Source organism: Colius striatus, chromosome 1 (genome assembly GCF_028858725.1).
Source record: "Colius striatus isolate bColStr4 chromosome 1, bColStr4.1.hap1, whole genome shotgun sequence".
NCBI lineage: Eukaryota > Metazoa > Chordata > Aves > Coliiformes > Coliidae > Colius > Colius striatus.
This window is the reverse complement of record NC_084759.1, coordinates 29,991,549-30,008,586: the sequence shown is the minus strand read 5'-3', so window position 1 is coordinate 30,008,586 and position 17,038 is coordinate 29,991,549. Positions and strand designations below refer to the sequence as shown.

The window sequence follows — 17,038 nt, the reverse complement described above, 5'->3', positions numbered from 1 at the left end:
ATTTCTGTGTCATTCTTCTGGGCTGCATGACTCAGGTGAGTATAGGCTAGTTAGCCTTGAACCTGTACTATAGAAACTAGTGGAAAAACTGTCATGGAGTTCAAGAGGTAGAAAAGATCATGAATATAATGAGTGCTAGCAAACACAACTGAATGTAAAGGTTTTCCAGTCAAACGAGTTTTGGAGATTGTGTGTTTAAAGTAAACAGCATGTTTACAGCCTGCTTAGCATTTCATATTACACATAATTTAGAATCTTGTGACACTCTGATTTATGTCTAAAAGGAAAAAAAAAAAGCAAGCACAGAACAACATTAAAAACTGACTGACAGTTATCAGAAAATAGTTATCAGTAAGAAGCCACTTGGATTGTATTTTAAGGGCTTCCTCCGGGATTGGCAAGACGGACAGTAGTAAGTGAGAATCACTGCTTATAAAAGGTGTCATAACTGACACAAATGCTGGTCAGATAGTGAGTAAGTATGACAGGACTGTCATGGTGTGACCAGAATCACTTAATTCACAGAATCTGTTTAAAGACAATGCATTTTAAGCAAGCCAAAGGCAATTTACACACCTAGGAGCAGGAAATGCAGAGCATGTTAGGTAAAATGAGAGGCTTAGAAAAGACTCAAAATAGATGTATTAGTGATTTAATTGCCAGTCAGTGCCATCAATGCCCCCGGAGCTTAATTATTAGAGACAAATTGATCTTAATCCAGTTTTAGCCATCTAAACATAAAGCACAGTCGTGGATCATAGATCCACCCCCAAACAAAACAACCCAAAACAAAACCACAAAAAACCCCGACAGCACAGAGCAGATCATTGAATTCTACAAGAGATGTAACCAGTTTTGAAAGTCTCCTTCCCTCTCTCAGATGAATTCAGAGATTCTACTGAATATCATTGAGATTGCTAAAGTGAGGTGAGAGAAGCTCCAGCTCCTTTATCTGTTATTTTACCTCCATATGTGCTTTTGGTAAGACCAGTACAATAGCACTTTTCTGGTCTCAGTATTCTTAAAGTATCATTGCAAGACTGAAAAAGATGCAGGTACAAGACCTAAAATTAAGTGTGGTGTAAATGCTTTGTGGTGAGATAATGCACAACCTTGAATTACTTCATTTACTGAAAAGATGTTTGAAAAGTGATTTGATTACAATGTATAAGTAGTTTCAAAGGGAGAAAACACCAGGTACTAAAAGGCTCTTTAGTACCTCTTTACCACTTTAGCCACACAAAAGTTACTAGGTTCTATAGAGAAGAAAGAAGATAGAATATATCTCTCCCTTACACAGGAGATCAGGCAAATCTGCCAAGTTGTAGGAGTCTGTAAAATGGGAAATGTTTTAATATAGATTTTCTTTGTTTCATTCAAAACTATCTGGAAAAGTGTAGCAGTCTTATTCCTTTCAAGGATTTAATTTAAATCAAACCAATACATTTTAGATTAAATAATTTTCAAAAACATGATGTTGAAGTAATTATTCAGGGAGAACAAACTTAGATTTCCAGATATAATAATATTTCAGTCTATAAGGTGTCTCAGAGTGCCTTGTGTTACTTGGCATCAATACTTCTAAATGTTTCTGTTAGCTTCTGTGTCATCATCAGCTGAAGGTGATGGGTAACAGTCTAGTATTCTACACAAGTAGCAAGACAAGGCTGTTGGAAGGACATCATAAATAGTGAGACCTAATCAAGCCGTTACTGTTCATCCTTTCTTGTTATGCAAGGCTGTTCTCGAGGGGGTTGTTTTACACTGAATGCACTGGCTATGCCCAAAAGGGATAGACAAATTACTACACACACCACCTGCCACACACACATTATGCACTAAAACATCGTTGTAGAGAAGCTGGTGTTTGCCCACCATCACTTCTCTCTTCCTTTCTACCTCAAGGTACCTTTACTTTTCAGTCTCTTCCACCACAAAGTAGGCTGGGACTACTGCACTGCTCTGTGAGTCATCATTGCTTTAGGGCAAAAGGTGTTCACATTGGATTACAAAATGACTTGTGTTAGAGAGGTGAGTGTACAGAGAGCAGTATTAAGTAAAACTTCGTTTGTGATCTCCTAGATTACTAACTGCAAGTTTTTACTTCTTTTTCCCAATTATTAGCATATGTAGTATTATTACTTTGTTGCATTGTGTTCTATTAGTAAAGAATATTTTTTTAAATTGTAATAAGATGAAAGTAGATTACTCTTATCCTAAGAACAGGAATGAAATTATAGGAATAAAATAAATTCTTATTTTATCTTCCACTAACTTTGGATACTTTGATGATCAGTTCTCTTTGTAGATAATTTTTTTCATGGTCACCAACTCTATTCAGTGCATGTTTCTATAAAACAGTTCCTAGACAATCTAAGTGCAACAATCTAGAGAAAGGAGGAGCATTGCTTATTTAAAATTTGATTAATTTTTAATATGTAAAAATCTGATGGCAAAATAAGGAAGCCTAGGGGATACCAGCTGTGCAAGTATGTTTTTCCTGCTTATTTCTTCAGTGTCTGAATAGGAGAGATTTTAGAACCTAACTTAAGAATTGAGAACTTGTAATTACATTCTATTTACTAAATGCTTAATTAGTGAAAATAATTTAAATGTTGACCATGTTGTATCCTATTTTAATATCCAGTTTTGCTCTTTTCATTTTAGATAAACTGTCCTTGGAAGGAATAGTGGTGCAACGTGCTGAATGCAGACCTGCAGCTAGTGAAAATTATATGAAACTGAAACGGTAGGAGTGCTCTATTACAAATATATATGTGATACTTGAATTTGATGTTTTTATTATTATTTTACTGGGGGTGGACTACTTCAGTATTGTCATGGCCTTATGTAGGATTTATACAAGTTCAGAACTGTTCTGGTTTTGGGGTGGATTTACTCTTCCATCCTGTAGGGAGGGAATGAAGGCTGATGTGGGGCTTTTACCTCCCTCTGGTATTTCCTGCTGGGATGATGTAGACTTCTGGGTTCAATCATGTAAAGATCTTACTAGAGCACACCTTTTGCCTCATCATACTTAAATGTATGAATGTGTGTCTATATTAAAATGTGATTAAAGCTGAATTTCTTGAGGCCTTGGAGGTTTACATTGATCTGTTCAGGACATGCTTCTTGAGTATGGGTGTCGATTTGAGTAGACCAAATTTAATTCCACTTAATACTGTGCCGTGCTAGACAAAGAGCACCTCTGAAGACAGAAGGGAGTTCAAGGAGAAGGGCTAGACCTAAAGTGGCATGCTTGCTAGGAAAGGGTAATCGCTGAAAATGTCAGAAGTGGCATGGAAACCACAAGACATACATTTAACAAAATCATTTACTGACTTTTGAAAATTTAATGTAATATGTCTAGAATTTACTATCTGATTCGTGTATCATATGGATAATTAGTTTGATTTCTTTGGCAATAAATCACATTTGGAATTGAATTGTGCAGTATATTAAATACATTTTGATACATATTATAAGCATGTGGGTTTTAATTAAATCACCCTTTTATGTTGTGAATTTGTTGTAGACAAATGTAAAGCAGGAAGTTTCAGGAAGAGAATCATCTGTGACTAGTGTTAGATTTGTCAAAAGAAATACAGAAAAGGCAAAGTGATGTTTTTCACCAATTCCTGATCTCTTTTCTGTGTATCATAGAGTACACTTACAGTATCTTATGTCTTATTAATGTCCTCTGTCATCTAAACTACTCCAATATTTTCTTACTGTGTTAATTCAATTCTGAGACTTTCATGTTCTAGCTGTTGGCGAATCAGTACCGTAAGTTTGCTGCTATACACTGAACTACTTCATTTCAGACTGTGTTCTGTGATTGCTAGCATGATTTTTGTCATCAGTGTGAAATGGAGTATGAAGCAAATGTGATGTTACTAGAAGAGGACTCATTTCAGTCTGGCAATTTTAAATATATAAAGAATATAGCCTATAGGTTATATTTGCCTCATAATTGTTTTTGCTTCATCCGAGCGCTTTTTTGCATTTTTTGTGCGGTTCTCTATTAGTTAATCAGATAAGCTGCTTCTGGTAAGGCCACAGTAGGAGACCAAAACAAAACTGGAAGCTTTAATGACCACCCAAACTCTGAATTTTTCAACATTCTGCTTTCTGTCATGCACGTATCCATGCAGCCTCTCCTGGCCTTTGCTGTTGTCACGTTCATGTCCTGTAGGAGCAACAAAGAGATACAAACACAAAGGGAGGTTATGTGCTTGAAAGCACTGGCATCTGAAAACTGATGGTATTGTTTTTTCTTTCCTGTAGAAAAATTGTCAGGCTGTGTATGTCTAGTTTCTAACTTTACATATTGCTAAAGATTTTTTTGGCCTTTACAAAAAACTTCATAAGAAAAAATCTTATCCGGTAGGAATCAGCATGAGATTTAGCAGATCTAGCAGTCACAGCCTCCAAAGAAATTGATTTATGTCCAAATATCATCTCTGGCATTTGAGTAGTAAGATCTAACTTTTCTTTTCACTCCCTTTACTCTCTCCCACCCTCAACATGCTGCAGTCTGTATTTGTGCTTAAAAAAAGTGACAGCATTGAAGATAAACCACATAAGTTATAAAGCTGTGTTATATTAAACCATTTGTATTCAGTTTTCTATTTACTATTGTGCTTTACATGAGACTTTCCAAAAGTGTAATTAATAACATTGATAAGCCAGCAAGTCTGTTGAGTAGGCTTTAAGTGCTACAATTGTAAGCTGAGTTGGAAAGGAAATAAAATTAAAAGAGAGATGCAGTTGCTTCAGACTTTGAAGGTCTAGAAAGTGAAGTTAAGCTGCACACTCCAATAACTGTAGTCTTTTGGCTTTTGAGAGCTGACAGTGACCGAAAGGGATTCCCTACCTCCATACCTTGCTGGCATTATATCCAGATATGGATCCCATGTATTTTACCATCTGTATCTGGATCAAGGGAATTGACTGATGAGTATGTGATGTAGCACTTGATTTCCATGCTGCTCTGTCGAGTTTCGGTGAGAAGACAAACTGCTGGTCTTGTGATGGGGCTGCCAGCAGTTAGGTGGGAGATATGTGTGACATGTGGATTTAGGAATAGGTAATGAAAGCACAGAATTTTCCAACATGTAGAGATGAAAGCTTTATCAAATGTAGCAAGACATAAAGGTTTTTTTCCAAAGTAGCAACTTTGATTTGAATACAGGAAGAGTGTAGATGGCTGATATTCAGAACACTTGGAATACAAAGTACAAATGTGCATCTAAGGTTAACTATTCAGAAAGGTAAAGCAAAGGTTGTGTGACCTGCACTTGGTATTTTCCTTTTTGGAAGCTTTGTTGTTGGCAGGCTTGGGGATTTTTTCCATTTTGCTGAACTTTGAGTTCTAGAAGGGGAACAAATACCATAAAATGCATGATATACTGCAGTAGGAAAGCTTCATGCTATTGAATTTCCTAGATTTTTTTTATTAACAATGTATTTGTTCTTTGTAACACGGGAATGATTAGTTATACATTTGCAGTTAATGTGGATGATGCAGTTGTGGATAGCTTTAAAATAATATGTGGTTTCCAAGCACCTGTCCTAATTTCTGTCTTGTGGGAGTAGATCTCATGGTCCCACTTAAAAATATTTGGACTATGCAGTAAAAAAACCCAGGCAGACTCCTCCCAAATGCAGATGGTTTTGGTGTGTGGTAGTCACAGAAAATACTGTCCCAGCACTGCTCTTTCTGGTTGCTACTTCTTGCCCCATCAGCGTCAGACAGGGGAAGGTTGTGGCACACAAATGGCTGTAGCAGAGGGTGCATATCACAGACAGTATTACAGGCATGGCTTGTCCTACAGCACACACTGCATTTGTACCAGTGTTGTGCCCTCACCAACCATGTCACTTTAGGTAGGCTGCCTTGCCCTTCTCTCAGGCTGCCCTAGGCAGGCTCCATATCCACCTTAGCCAGTCTCCCCCCAGACTAACTATTGTCTTCATCTTACTGTAGTTTTTCCACTATCTTTCAACCATGAGGAGGCATTATCTGCCCCTTAATTTTGTCTTTCCAGGACTTAAGATATTTTTGTTTCCATTACCTTTATTCTGTGATCCCAGTGTTTGAGTGCCTTGGGTTAATGACTCCCCAAAGAGAGAGGTCCTGCAAGAGGCTTATCTGCACTGGGAAGGACAAGGCACAGGGAGAGAGGAGTCTCCCAAGCATTCTGGATCCCTTCAGGCTCCAGGTGACTTTGGAGGAGATGAAATTAAGATTTTGGTAATCCCAGGGGGCTTTTGCTATGCACAGAAAGTGAAAATGAAGGACTGCTATGCATCCTATCTCAGATTCTGTTTGTCAGATGACCAGTTTCCATCCTTGCACTGGTCCTCACATCCATTCCCTTTCTCTCCCTGACCATAGTGAACTGTCTTCTTCCCCAATTCTTTCTTAGCCCCCCTCTCCCATTTCTGTTTACTTCCATTTCTCTGTTTCATAGAACCACAGAATGGTCGGGGTTGGAAGGGACCACTAGAGATCATCCAGACCAAACCCCTGCTGAAGCAGGTTTTCTCACAGAAAGAATTTTATCTTCAAAACCAATTTGAACATGTCAGTATCACACTCAAACTACATTACATTTTGAGGAAAAGATAAGAGAGGAAAAAAACCAAATCTTAGGGAGCAACTTCTGAAAAGCTCTGATTCAAATGGATGTTGTCGAGTAGCTACAAGGTCTCCAGGACTGCTCAGGTCCTTTGCAACGGGCTGGCTGGGTACCAGGCTCACAGTTCTTGAGGAGGAGGTTTTGAAGACACATGCAAAATGCAGCTCAAGCAGTTGCTGAATGCAGTGTTTGATAGCACTTCCCCAGCAGTAGTGGATGGCATGCAAAAACTGGGATAAAATTAGAACCCTTGTTTCATTCTCAATTGTGCCAGTGAAATGCTGGTTGCCTTGCAAAAGGGATTTTGGGACAAGTCCCAGGATTACAGGTTACAGAAAGTCTAGAAGAGCTGACATTTAACACTGCAATGAGGCTGGTAATTCTTACAATTCCTGTGAAGTAACTTAAAAATGCATTTTGAAGTATTGTTAGTGAGAATGGTAGTTGCCAACATGGCAGCTTGTAACAAGGCTGCAAGAATTTTATGTATCTTCTTGCTTTTTTCTTTTAAGAGTTTTCTACAGAGAGTGTGATGAAAGTCCTTAGAAAAAGCTACTCTAAGAAAGATATATGATAGACTTTTAGGATAAATGGTTTGCAAAATGTGCTGGAATAGTTAAGGAGTTTCTGTGCTTGAAAAGTCATATTTCTTTACATCCATATTAGGAAGGCCACTAGAAGTCCTGATACTTCGTGGTCTAGGTCAAGCAAGTGAAATTTAATTAGTACCTATGAGTTGCTGATCCTCTCTCAAATACTGTGAGAGGATTGACTGACTGACAGTTCAGTATATTGCTGAAAATTAGCATTGTGCCATTTTTTCTCCCCAAATACCCCCTACTAGCAAAAGAAAATGAATAATTTGACCAGCATTCCACCTCATATATATTCCTGTAGATACGGTTAGTCGACTGTGACTTCCCTTTCAAAACAATTCTGTGTGAATACATTTGTGCATTTCCCACAAAATCTGCCACACTGCACATGTGCTGTTGAGCTTGTTTGAAGTGAGTGGCCATTTTTACGTAAAGCTGAGGCTGCATCTGCCCTGTCAGTCAACATAGCCTTGATTTTTCAAGTATTGAGGATCAATTCCTTTGTCTTGAAGTAACATTCAGCATAACACAAAAATTTTCCTCAGGATGTTTTAACTCCTTATTAAGTACATTTTTTTTTTTCCATGTGCCAAAATATTTCCAATACAATTTTTTCCTGGAGAGTAATTTGCAATTTGTAGGAAATTATCTAATGATCATATTCATAAGGGTTAAGCTGTACTGCTGAGAGTACTATTACGTTCCTGAACACCCACCAGTTTTTACAAATCAAGCAAATATCATTTTACTTGTGAGCAATTGGCCTGTACCAGGCACACTAGTACTTAAGTTTCTTTGGTCACTTTGGGTCCATTTCTCATGTTTTTGGAATAATGGAGAGGAAGAAGTAAGAAAAATAAGGTTAAAGTGAGATGAGTTCGACAGCACGGAGGAGTGGTTATTCTGTGTTTCAGAGGTCAGGAGAGTTGCTTTTGTTGGTCTGCTACACATTTCTTCTTGTGATCTTGGACTCTTTTATCTACCTCTTGTCCTTTCGATTTTGTCTGTTGCCTTTTAGTCTTAACAAGTGCTGTTCTGAGGCTGGATTTTAATAGATCTTTTGTATTACCATGGTTTTTTTGTTCAGTGATATGGAAAGGTCCTAATTTCGGTCACTGCTTCCAGCCATTACAATCATGCTAATAAATAAGGAATAACCTACTGTTTGTAGTGCACCAGGTGTTTAATCCTGTTTATCTTAAACCTGCAACTGTATGCAGAAAGTTATCATATCCTTTTTACCCCATTGTTTTCAGTTTCTAATTGCCAGGTGTATATAGGCATATAGGGAAAAAAAATAAGAAACATGAAATATTCTTATTTCTTTTCCAATATACTTTCTAATATATGAATCGTATTACTTATGGAAGCTGATACTCTCTTAAATTTTGATGGAGACCATTGATATGATCATTGGATCTCAGTTTTCTTCCTTTGCAAACACCTGGAGAAAAGATGAAGAAAGTAGGCTTCCTTACTGTCTGACTTAGCATTCTCCTTTTATTTTACCCTAAAATGACTTTGTTACAGTGTGAAATGAAATGTGCTTTCTTTCATCTTTTAAATGTCATGATTTCCAGGTGACATGCACAGAATACCAGACTGGTTGAGGTGGGAAGGGATCTCTGGAGGTCATCTGGAACTGGAACTGGGAACTGGGACTGGAACATCTTTCATATGAGGAACAGCTGTGGGAACTGGGGCTGTTTAGTCTGGAGAAGAGGAGATCGGGGGGAGATCTTATTAGCATTTATAAATATCTAAAGGGTGGATGTCAGGAAGTTGGGACATCCCTTTTTTCTATAGTAGCTAGTAACAGGACAAGGGGTAATGGGATGAAGCTGGAACACAAAAAGTGGCACAGGCTGCCCAGAGGGGTTGTGGAGACTCCTTTCTTGGAGGTCTCCAAGACCCGCCTGGACATGTTCCTATGCAACCTGATCTAGGTGAACCTGCTTCTGCAGGGGCGTTGGACTAGATGATCTCTAAAGGTCCCTTCCAACCCCTACCATTCTATGATTCTATGATCTGATCCAACCCCCTTCTCACGCAGGGCCACCTAGAGCCAGTTGGCCAAAACTCTGTACAGATACCCCTGCATTTCTCTGGACCTGAAGTCATGTGATGCAATGTTGCTGGGATGCTTCCACGATTCGTAATAGTAGGCATACTGAATGTGTTCTGTGCCTTTTAGAAAGGCACATCGTTGAGAGGATCCTAGCATGAAGGTCGTTTTCAGAAAGAAGAGAGATGCTTAGAGGTGCCTATCTAAGAATGCATACAAATATTGCATGGATTTTTCCTTATACTCTGGGAAAGGAAATTAGTAGCTGTAATTGGAGAGTTCTCATTCTCCTCTCTCTTTAACATGGTGTTCCTGAAACTGTATTCCTCTTCTGATGGTTATACTGCTCCTTCTCCCCAGCTATCAGAGGCGTTGCAGTTAAGAACATATCTAGTTTGCCTTTTTGGTAATTAGCCAAAAAGCAGGCATTTCTTTTTTATCCACTGAAAGGGGCGAGGCTAAAAATAGTTGCCCTGGAATATGCTCAGGCTTCAGTCATAGCCAGCTTCTTCAGGATGAAAGAAGCCTCATTCGGCACCAGTGCTCAGCACCAGAAGCTCTGGGTACCTGTACTTCCAGTAAACCTGAATGTCAGTGGCACTGATTTCTCCTCTTGAAACCAGAGTCTTCGGGGTTGTGCAGTGCTGGAGGTCTTTTTACCTTACTGTTACCAGGGCTACAATCATTACAAAGATGCCTCTGCTGCTAAGGTCTTTGCAGACTTCAATGAGGGACTTGTATAGTACGTATAGATGTCCTTCCTGTTCCCAGGAAGCAGCACCAATGCCTTCTTTTCATCTTCTTTTCCACCTGCAGTATGAAAGTCACACTATGATGGGTGGAAATCTCTGAAAGAGTGCAGTTTTAACTATCACAGCTTATCCTGTGTTACGAGACATAGTAACCTTCTGTTCCTTTTGTTTACCTTCATGCTTGGCCTTGTCAGGAAAGTGGGATAGGTCGCTGGTACAAAAAAAGCACTTTTGTACATTGGTGTTAAGTGTTCGGATGTAAATCTTTGTTTTCTCTATTTGAGTGCTGAGCTCACTGAAGCTCAGGATCTCTTCCTAGCCACCATGCCAGATGCTATAGCCATGCTGAGTGCTGCCAGTGTTCTGGGTTCTGCAAAAATGCTTTGGCAACTACCGGGCTGATGAGCTCAAATTTACTCAATATGTAGAATGTCAGCACCACAGCACATCTATTTTTAAGCAACTTTGTTCATGTACTACTGATGATATTTGCAAGTTGTGAGAGATCAGTAGATGGGCGTCGTCCAACAGTTCCCTGCTGCCAAGGAGCTCCAAAAATTGTATGATATCACGAAGTACTAGAAGTTATCCTTGTGCAAAACCAAAGATTAAGAATCACCAGGTGGCCAGCTCTGTTGGTGATGTATTGATATCCAGGCTTATTAAAATATTTCTGAAATTCATGGAACTACAGGAAGGCACTAAAACAATGGCCTGAGGGTGACAGGGTACATATGTATCCATCCAAATAGCAATTTTTACTTGGGATGTTGCCAAGTTCAAACAAGTTCATAAGTGATAAAAAAATCAATCCTCTGTTTCTGGTCCTTTTTTGAGGAAGGGTCTGTCTGCAGGGCTCGAATGCTGCTTACACTGGAGTTCTCGAGGTGATTTAGTTCCTGAAGACATAGCAAAATTCCAGCAGGAACTTCACTATTAGAGTAACACAAGGGCAGCTACACCATAGAGGAAGCAAACACAGGTATCCCCTGTATTCCTCTGAGGCTCTGTGCATGGGGAAGATCCCAGCTTTGGAAATTAATCACAGCATTACATTTTATGGGAGAGTTTTTCATTCTCTAAATATCTCAGATACTCATACAAGATACTGAAGCACTGCAACCCTGTTAGTATTCAGACACAATCCAGAGATGTTTTCCAAAAGACAGGAGGATATTGTGCAGCTACCTGCTGATGCTGAAGTCTGGAACAATTTTAAAACAACTTGGAAGTTGAATGCAAGTGAACACCATAAAGTGAAAAAGAATAGTAAGTTCCTTTTTGTTTTTCTTTTTTTCTTTTTTACATGGACACTGTCCTAATCACAAACATTCTTACAGATTGAGTAAATTTGAGCTCCTTTGAATTTAATTCATTTAGAATATATAAATTCGCTTTTTTTCCCCCTTGAATTATCTGGATAGAAAAAAATGATACTGCTAGTATCAGAAGCCAACAATTTATACTTATGTTGCAAAAACAGTGAAGGAACCTTAAAATCCTAGGGGAGTTATTTACATTTCAAATAAAGTCCAAGTCATTTTCAGTAATATTTTTCACAAAATCCCTTCTACAGAATGTTACTTTACAGAACTCAAAAGAATATAGAGAACCATGGCCTAAAATATTCCATACATACATGTTTATCCATGCATGCACAAATGTAACAATATTATAAAAATGATGGGTTTAAATTCTGCTTATTTTCCATGCCTGCATTTAAATATGGACACATCTGCTTACGGCCTCAAGAGAAATATATGCTGCTATTTTAATTCTATTACCATCACAAGACCAACATGGCTGTGAGAGAATGAGATGATTTGTCTTTGAAATGGTATTTTGTCAACAGAATGTGACTTAAATGTCAGTGCTAGCGATGTGCAAATCAAAAAATATTCCTTCCCTTTGAGTCTACATTGAATTTGAAATTTGCAAGTTGCTTTGTGCTTTTTAACGAAATTGATTTCTTAAGTGAACCTCATAGAGGATAATCATACAGTTCCTGGGGTTTCTGGTTATGGTCTATTACAGTGCTTCTGCTAAGCTGTTGCCTCCTTTGTTTTCAGTTAGTGGTTTTGGCTGGGATTTAATCATTGCCATTTCAGTATCTGTGATGCTTCACTGAAAATTTTACATTATACATTAAGCTGGTACCATCAGAGGGACCTAATACAAATGAATCTGCATTGGTAGGAAAAATACCACAAATCTGGCTGTAAGGGTGTTTGTGAATAGGACAGTGTCCACGTGAAACCATTGTAAGGCGGACACTCTTTATCCATACCTGAGACCAGAATGAATTTTTTTTCTGAGCTAACCATGTACCTTGAGCGCTGCCATGTACCCCAACAAGAATGCATGAGTGCCAAGAACTCACTGCCAATCAGTTCCTTCCTTCCTTACTGCTGCCCATGGCAGAAAGCTGGAACTGAGCAGTTTCCTGATATCTACCTGTAATCATTAAAGTTTAGCATCAGAGTTACTCTAGAATTTTGTTTGAGCTTACTCTTGTATAATATTGTCTTCTGTAGCATGCACATGTGTATGATGATATGCAAGATCCTGTACTTGGGTCCCCATTATCGGTACAGGCTGGGTGGTGAATTGGTCAAGAGCAGCCCTTTAGAAACAGACTTGACGATACTGGTGGGTGAAAAGCTGGACATGAGCCAGCAATGTGCACTTGCAGGCCAGAGAGCCAACCCTATTCTGGACTGCATCCAAAACAGCGTGGCCAGGAGGTCGAGGGAGGGGATTCTGCCCCTCTGCTCCATTAGATTAAAAGGTTTAGTTAGATTGGACATATGGGTGATTTTTTTTTGTGATGAGGATTGTGAAACACTGAAACAGGTTGCCCAGAGAGGGTGTCTCTGCCTTTGACAAGGTTTAAACTAGATGACCTTTAAAGGTCCTCTCCAACCCAAACCGTTCTGTGACTCTGTCAAAGTAATATATGGTTGTCAGACTGGACAATCAAGTTCATGACTGAGGCAAGGAGCTGACTCCTGCCCTTGCAGTGAAGGCAGAAATGCCATGTTGCACAGGAGTTGTGAAGATCTGTTTTGCCTTGGAGGCAGCTGTTCCAGGTGACTGCTCTGTGCTTTCCCAGTGCCTCATGAAAAGACTGAAATGTCCAAATACAAAGTTAAAATGGATAGTACGACACCTGAGAGTCGTCAGCTCCTCCTGTTTCAGGTGCTTGCAAGCTGTGGGTTTGGAAGCAAGGTATAGCATAAAGTGAAACTGAGAGAGATTACATGCTGGTTTTTGAAATTAAATTTCCAATTTAATTCTTCCAATTACTATAGCTAAGCCACTACATGGAAATAACAATTAAAAAAAGATAAGTATGCTCTTCATCACCCAAGTTTCTGCCACACATAAACACTGATAACTTGGTGCACTAAAAGTTATTCTGCACAGCTAAATTAATATCCGATTGATATCCCTGTGTATCATATCAGTATATATTGATGTGTGTCATCTGTCCTATCAAAATTATTTCATTTTTTTTCTTTGGGATCCATTGTCTTGACTAAGGTGGTGTAACATAGCTATTTAAAACCATTTCCGTTGCACAACCTCTGAACACTGTGTGCACAGACCAGAACTTACAAGATGTAGGAGGGCAATAGTGAAACCTGCAGTGGTAGACTAACTGAAATTGGGAAGTTTTGGAGGACAGACTGGTTTTATTCAATTGTTCACTATCTGTGGTTGTCTTTTCCATCCCCAACTTTTCCTTCCTTTCTCTCATCCAGAGTGCTTATCTCACTCAAACTTTGTATGCCAGCTACTCTTTAGTGTTGCCAAGCTCTGTTGAAGATTTGTCGGAGAGTTTAGGGTGGCCCCTTCTGACTTGGATTAAATTGCAAGTGAAATTGCAATTCAGGGGTGGTCTTTGTCAGCAGTTTTGAAATGCAAAGCAATTTAATTCTGTGCTCAACTCACACAGTGTGTTGACAATTTACAATTTATTTTACAAATAACTAATGCCAGAGATAGCAAACTTCCCATTCTCTTACTGTATTAGTCCATCCTGGCAAAAGTTCCTGGAATTCATTCTGCTGAAAGTCCAAAATCACCTGCCAGTAATTAACGGGTACAGCTCTGTCCTGCAGTTCCTGGACGCTCTGAAACAGTAACTGATAGAAGGGTCAACAGACTGGGTCCTAACCAAAGTTAGTGCCAGTGAATTATCTATGTAATACTTCAGTATTTTTTCAGGAATATCTGGCTAACCCCTTTTTAATTCTGGTGGCAGAATCGGGAGAAAGTGTACCCTGTGACTTGTAATATAAATTTGAATTACTGTCCTGCTGTTCCCTCAGATTGTGTGTATGTGCTTGAGTGGTGACTGAGACCTTGCCAAGGAGGAAGATATATAGTAATGGATTAAGAGAAGAAACAGATCACCAAAGAGCTTTCCTCTGTTCCTTCTGCCCTTGGACTGTATTCAACTTGGAAGCTTTGCACAGTACTCCCATTAAGAGGCATAGGGAAGTCTGGAATTTTACAGGGTTCATTTCTGTGAATAACACAAGGCTCTAGCTTCATGATCCCAGTCTGCAGACTGCAGAGACCCACAGGCTTCTGTCCTTCTACAGAATTGGTTGGACCATGTTAGCTCAGTTTAGAATAAGTTAGGAATGTTACAACAGCTTTAAGATGAAGAATCTAAATGTAAAAAAAAATAGTCTAAGATAAGTGCTTAACCTCCTCTGAACCCAGGCCGTTGTAATCCTTAGACCATCATGATCATGACAATGCAACTACTTCAGACTTAAAAGCTGAGGGAGGTGAAAAAAATCACTTGTGAAATTTTTATTTAAAAAAAAAAAGGTTTAGTTGGGTCTAGAAGCAATGAGACACATGTTCTTGTTGCTAAGCTCATTTTTAAAAGTTCCTGTGTTGTATCTGAAAGGAGGAAAAGATCCTAGCTCTCCAACAGTGTTAACTATAGCTGTTTCTGAAGAAAACCCTGTGTTCAAAACCTGTTAACAGGCTGAACATTATCTCTATCATAGTTCACGCCATTTTTTGTAGCTGGAAAACAGACTGGAGAAATGGGAGCACAAAAATATCCATGGCCAGACTTCTTTATATAATAAAGGGAAGAAAATCCCAGCTTTCTGGAATATTTTTTGAATTGAGAAGTCATCTTGAAAGGAAATTTCAATGTATGTGAGTGTAGGTGGAAGCATAAAAACATGTGGTAAGAATAGCAGACTACATGGAAATGAACACCAATACATGGATGTATATCTGGGGATGTTACATGATAATATCTGAGAGAGAAATATGTGTTAGATCTATATTTATATAGTACTTTTCAAAATGAGAAAAAAAAACCCTTGTATAATTTTAAAAAATATATTTCAAATAATCACTTTATTTTGAGTTCTAATTTCAACTCAGACATTGAGTCCTGTTCTCACCTTTGAGAACTGCTTTGAAATATCAGGATCATTTACCATCTTTGCAACGGTTGAAGTGGCATATGTTGAAAATGGATTTTTCAACTAAGTCCTTGAAAAGCAGGTACTCTTTATCTGCAGTAAAAAGCAAGGACTAAGTACTACATCCTAAAAGTCTGAAACTATGATCAAAATACCTAGAGCACTAAGGAATAGCTATACTGCAGAAATGACCTTTCCATTGACAAGAGGTTATTTGATCATGAGGTGTCTCTTTGTAGGCTCTTGTAAAGCACAATTGTGGGTACAGCAAATGGAGAATTCTCATACACAGTGTTTTGGGGATCAGAAACGAAAGATACATTTTGTACAGACAATCATGAGGCAAATTTATTTATACTGTATAAAATGAATTGTCCTTCAAGTTGGTATGGTAAATGGACTGGGAAAACCATTGATACTTTTATTCAGCACTCTTACTGTACTTCATGTCTTCAGAAAAACACATTTCAGATGTGCTCTGAAGTGTCAGTTGGTCTTTGTTATTATCAGCATGATGCAGAAGCAGCATCTGTCTACAGGAATGCAATTTGTGATAAAATACAGATAATTAAATCCCATGAGGATTTATATTCATGCATGCTGTGAAACTGAATCATACAAATATTCTCTATTAAATTGTAGCAGAATTAAAGTGTCTGTCTTAATTTTTAACTATCTGTACCTAAACCTTTATTCCGTGTCTTTCTACCATAAATGTAAAGTAATACAAAATACCTTTTATTACTGCAGCATTGACTGGGAGAGATATTCAGGGGAACTTGGAGATAAACACCTACAGCATAGTTATGCTGCCGCATAATGGAGTAGGAGTAATGGTGTAGTTTTTATAAATTGACACCTACATCAACCAGTCGAAGTAGATTATTAAAACTGGTTTTACTGCTGCTTCTTTTTTTCTAATTATTTTTAGCTCTTTTTTATATTAGTAGACAAATATCCAGTGTACTGTTCACTCTGTAGAGGACAATGCTTCCCATAACCTGTACTGATTTGTGGTACCTTAGGAAGGACAAAGCTGGCAAGTAGTTCTTCCAGATTTGAGACATTTTACTGCAATCATACACCGATATTTTTCTTCCTCGTCTGTCTAGAACTCATAGAGTTACTAGGTGTGGCACAAAAAGAATTGTCAATTATATAACCTTTTGATTTTTTTTTTTAAAAAACCTTTGAGTATCACTTGGATATTAGTTTGTACTCAGTGGAGGATATTTATGATAAAGCATTTAGATTTAATTTTCATTAGCTCTATGTTAGTGAAATGCTAGGCTAGTAAATTATCTATGTTAGCAGTAGCATGCATATGCTGATATGTGTTTCTGAGCATGCCTAAGAACCAATGCTTGTGGAAAACGAGCTGTGGTTTTCTGTATTCCATGAAGTCTATTAGTTGCTGTGTAGCCTGTGCCTATGTAAGCAAATTTGTCAGAACATAAGATTGGATTATGGGAATTATTTGGTTTAGTTATTTCACAGGCTCTTACAACCTACAAAGTTC

At 38.3% G+C, this 17,038-nt stretch overlaps 1 protein-coding gene across 1 annotated transcript in view; it reads left to right on the top strand.

The window, feature by feature from the left end:
* Positions 1–17,038, top strand: part of GTF2F2 (general transcription factor IIF subunit 2) — an 89,773-nt gene that overhangs the window by 39,779 nt on the left and 32,956 nt on the right. The window contains exon 6 of the mRNA XM_062020478.1: positions 2,668–2,749. Coding sequence (XP_061876462.1) covers positions 2,668–2,749 — 82 coding nt within the window. The remainder of the gene's footprint in view (positions 1–2,667; positions 2,750–17,038) is intronic.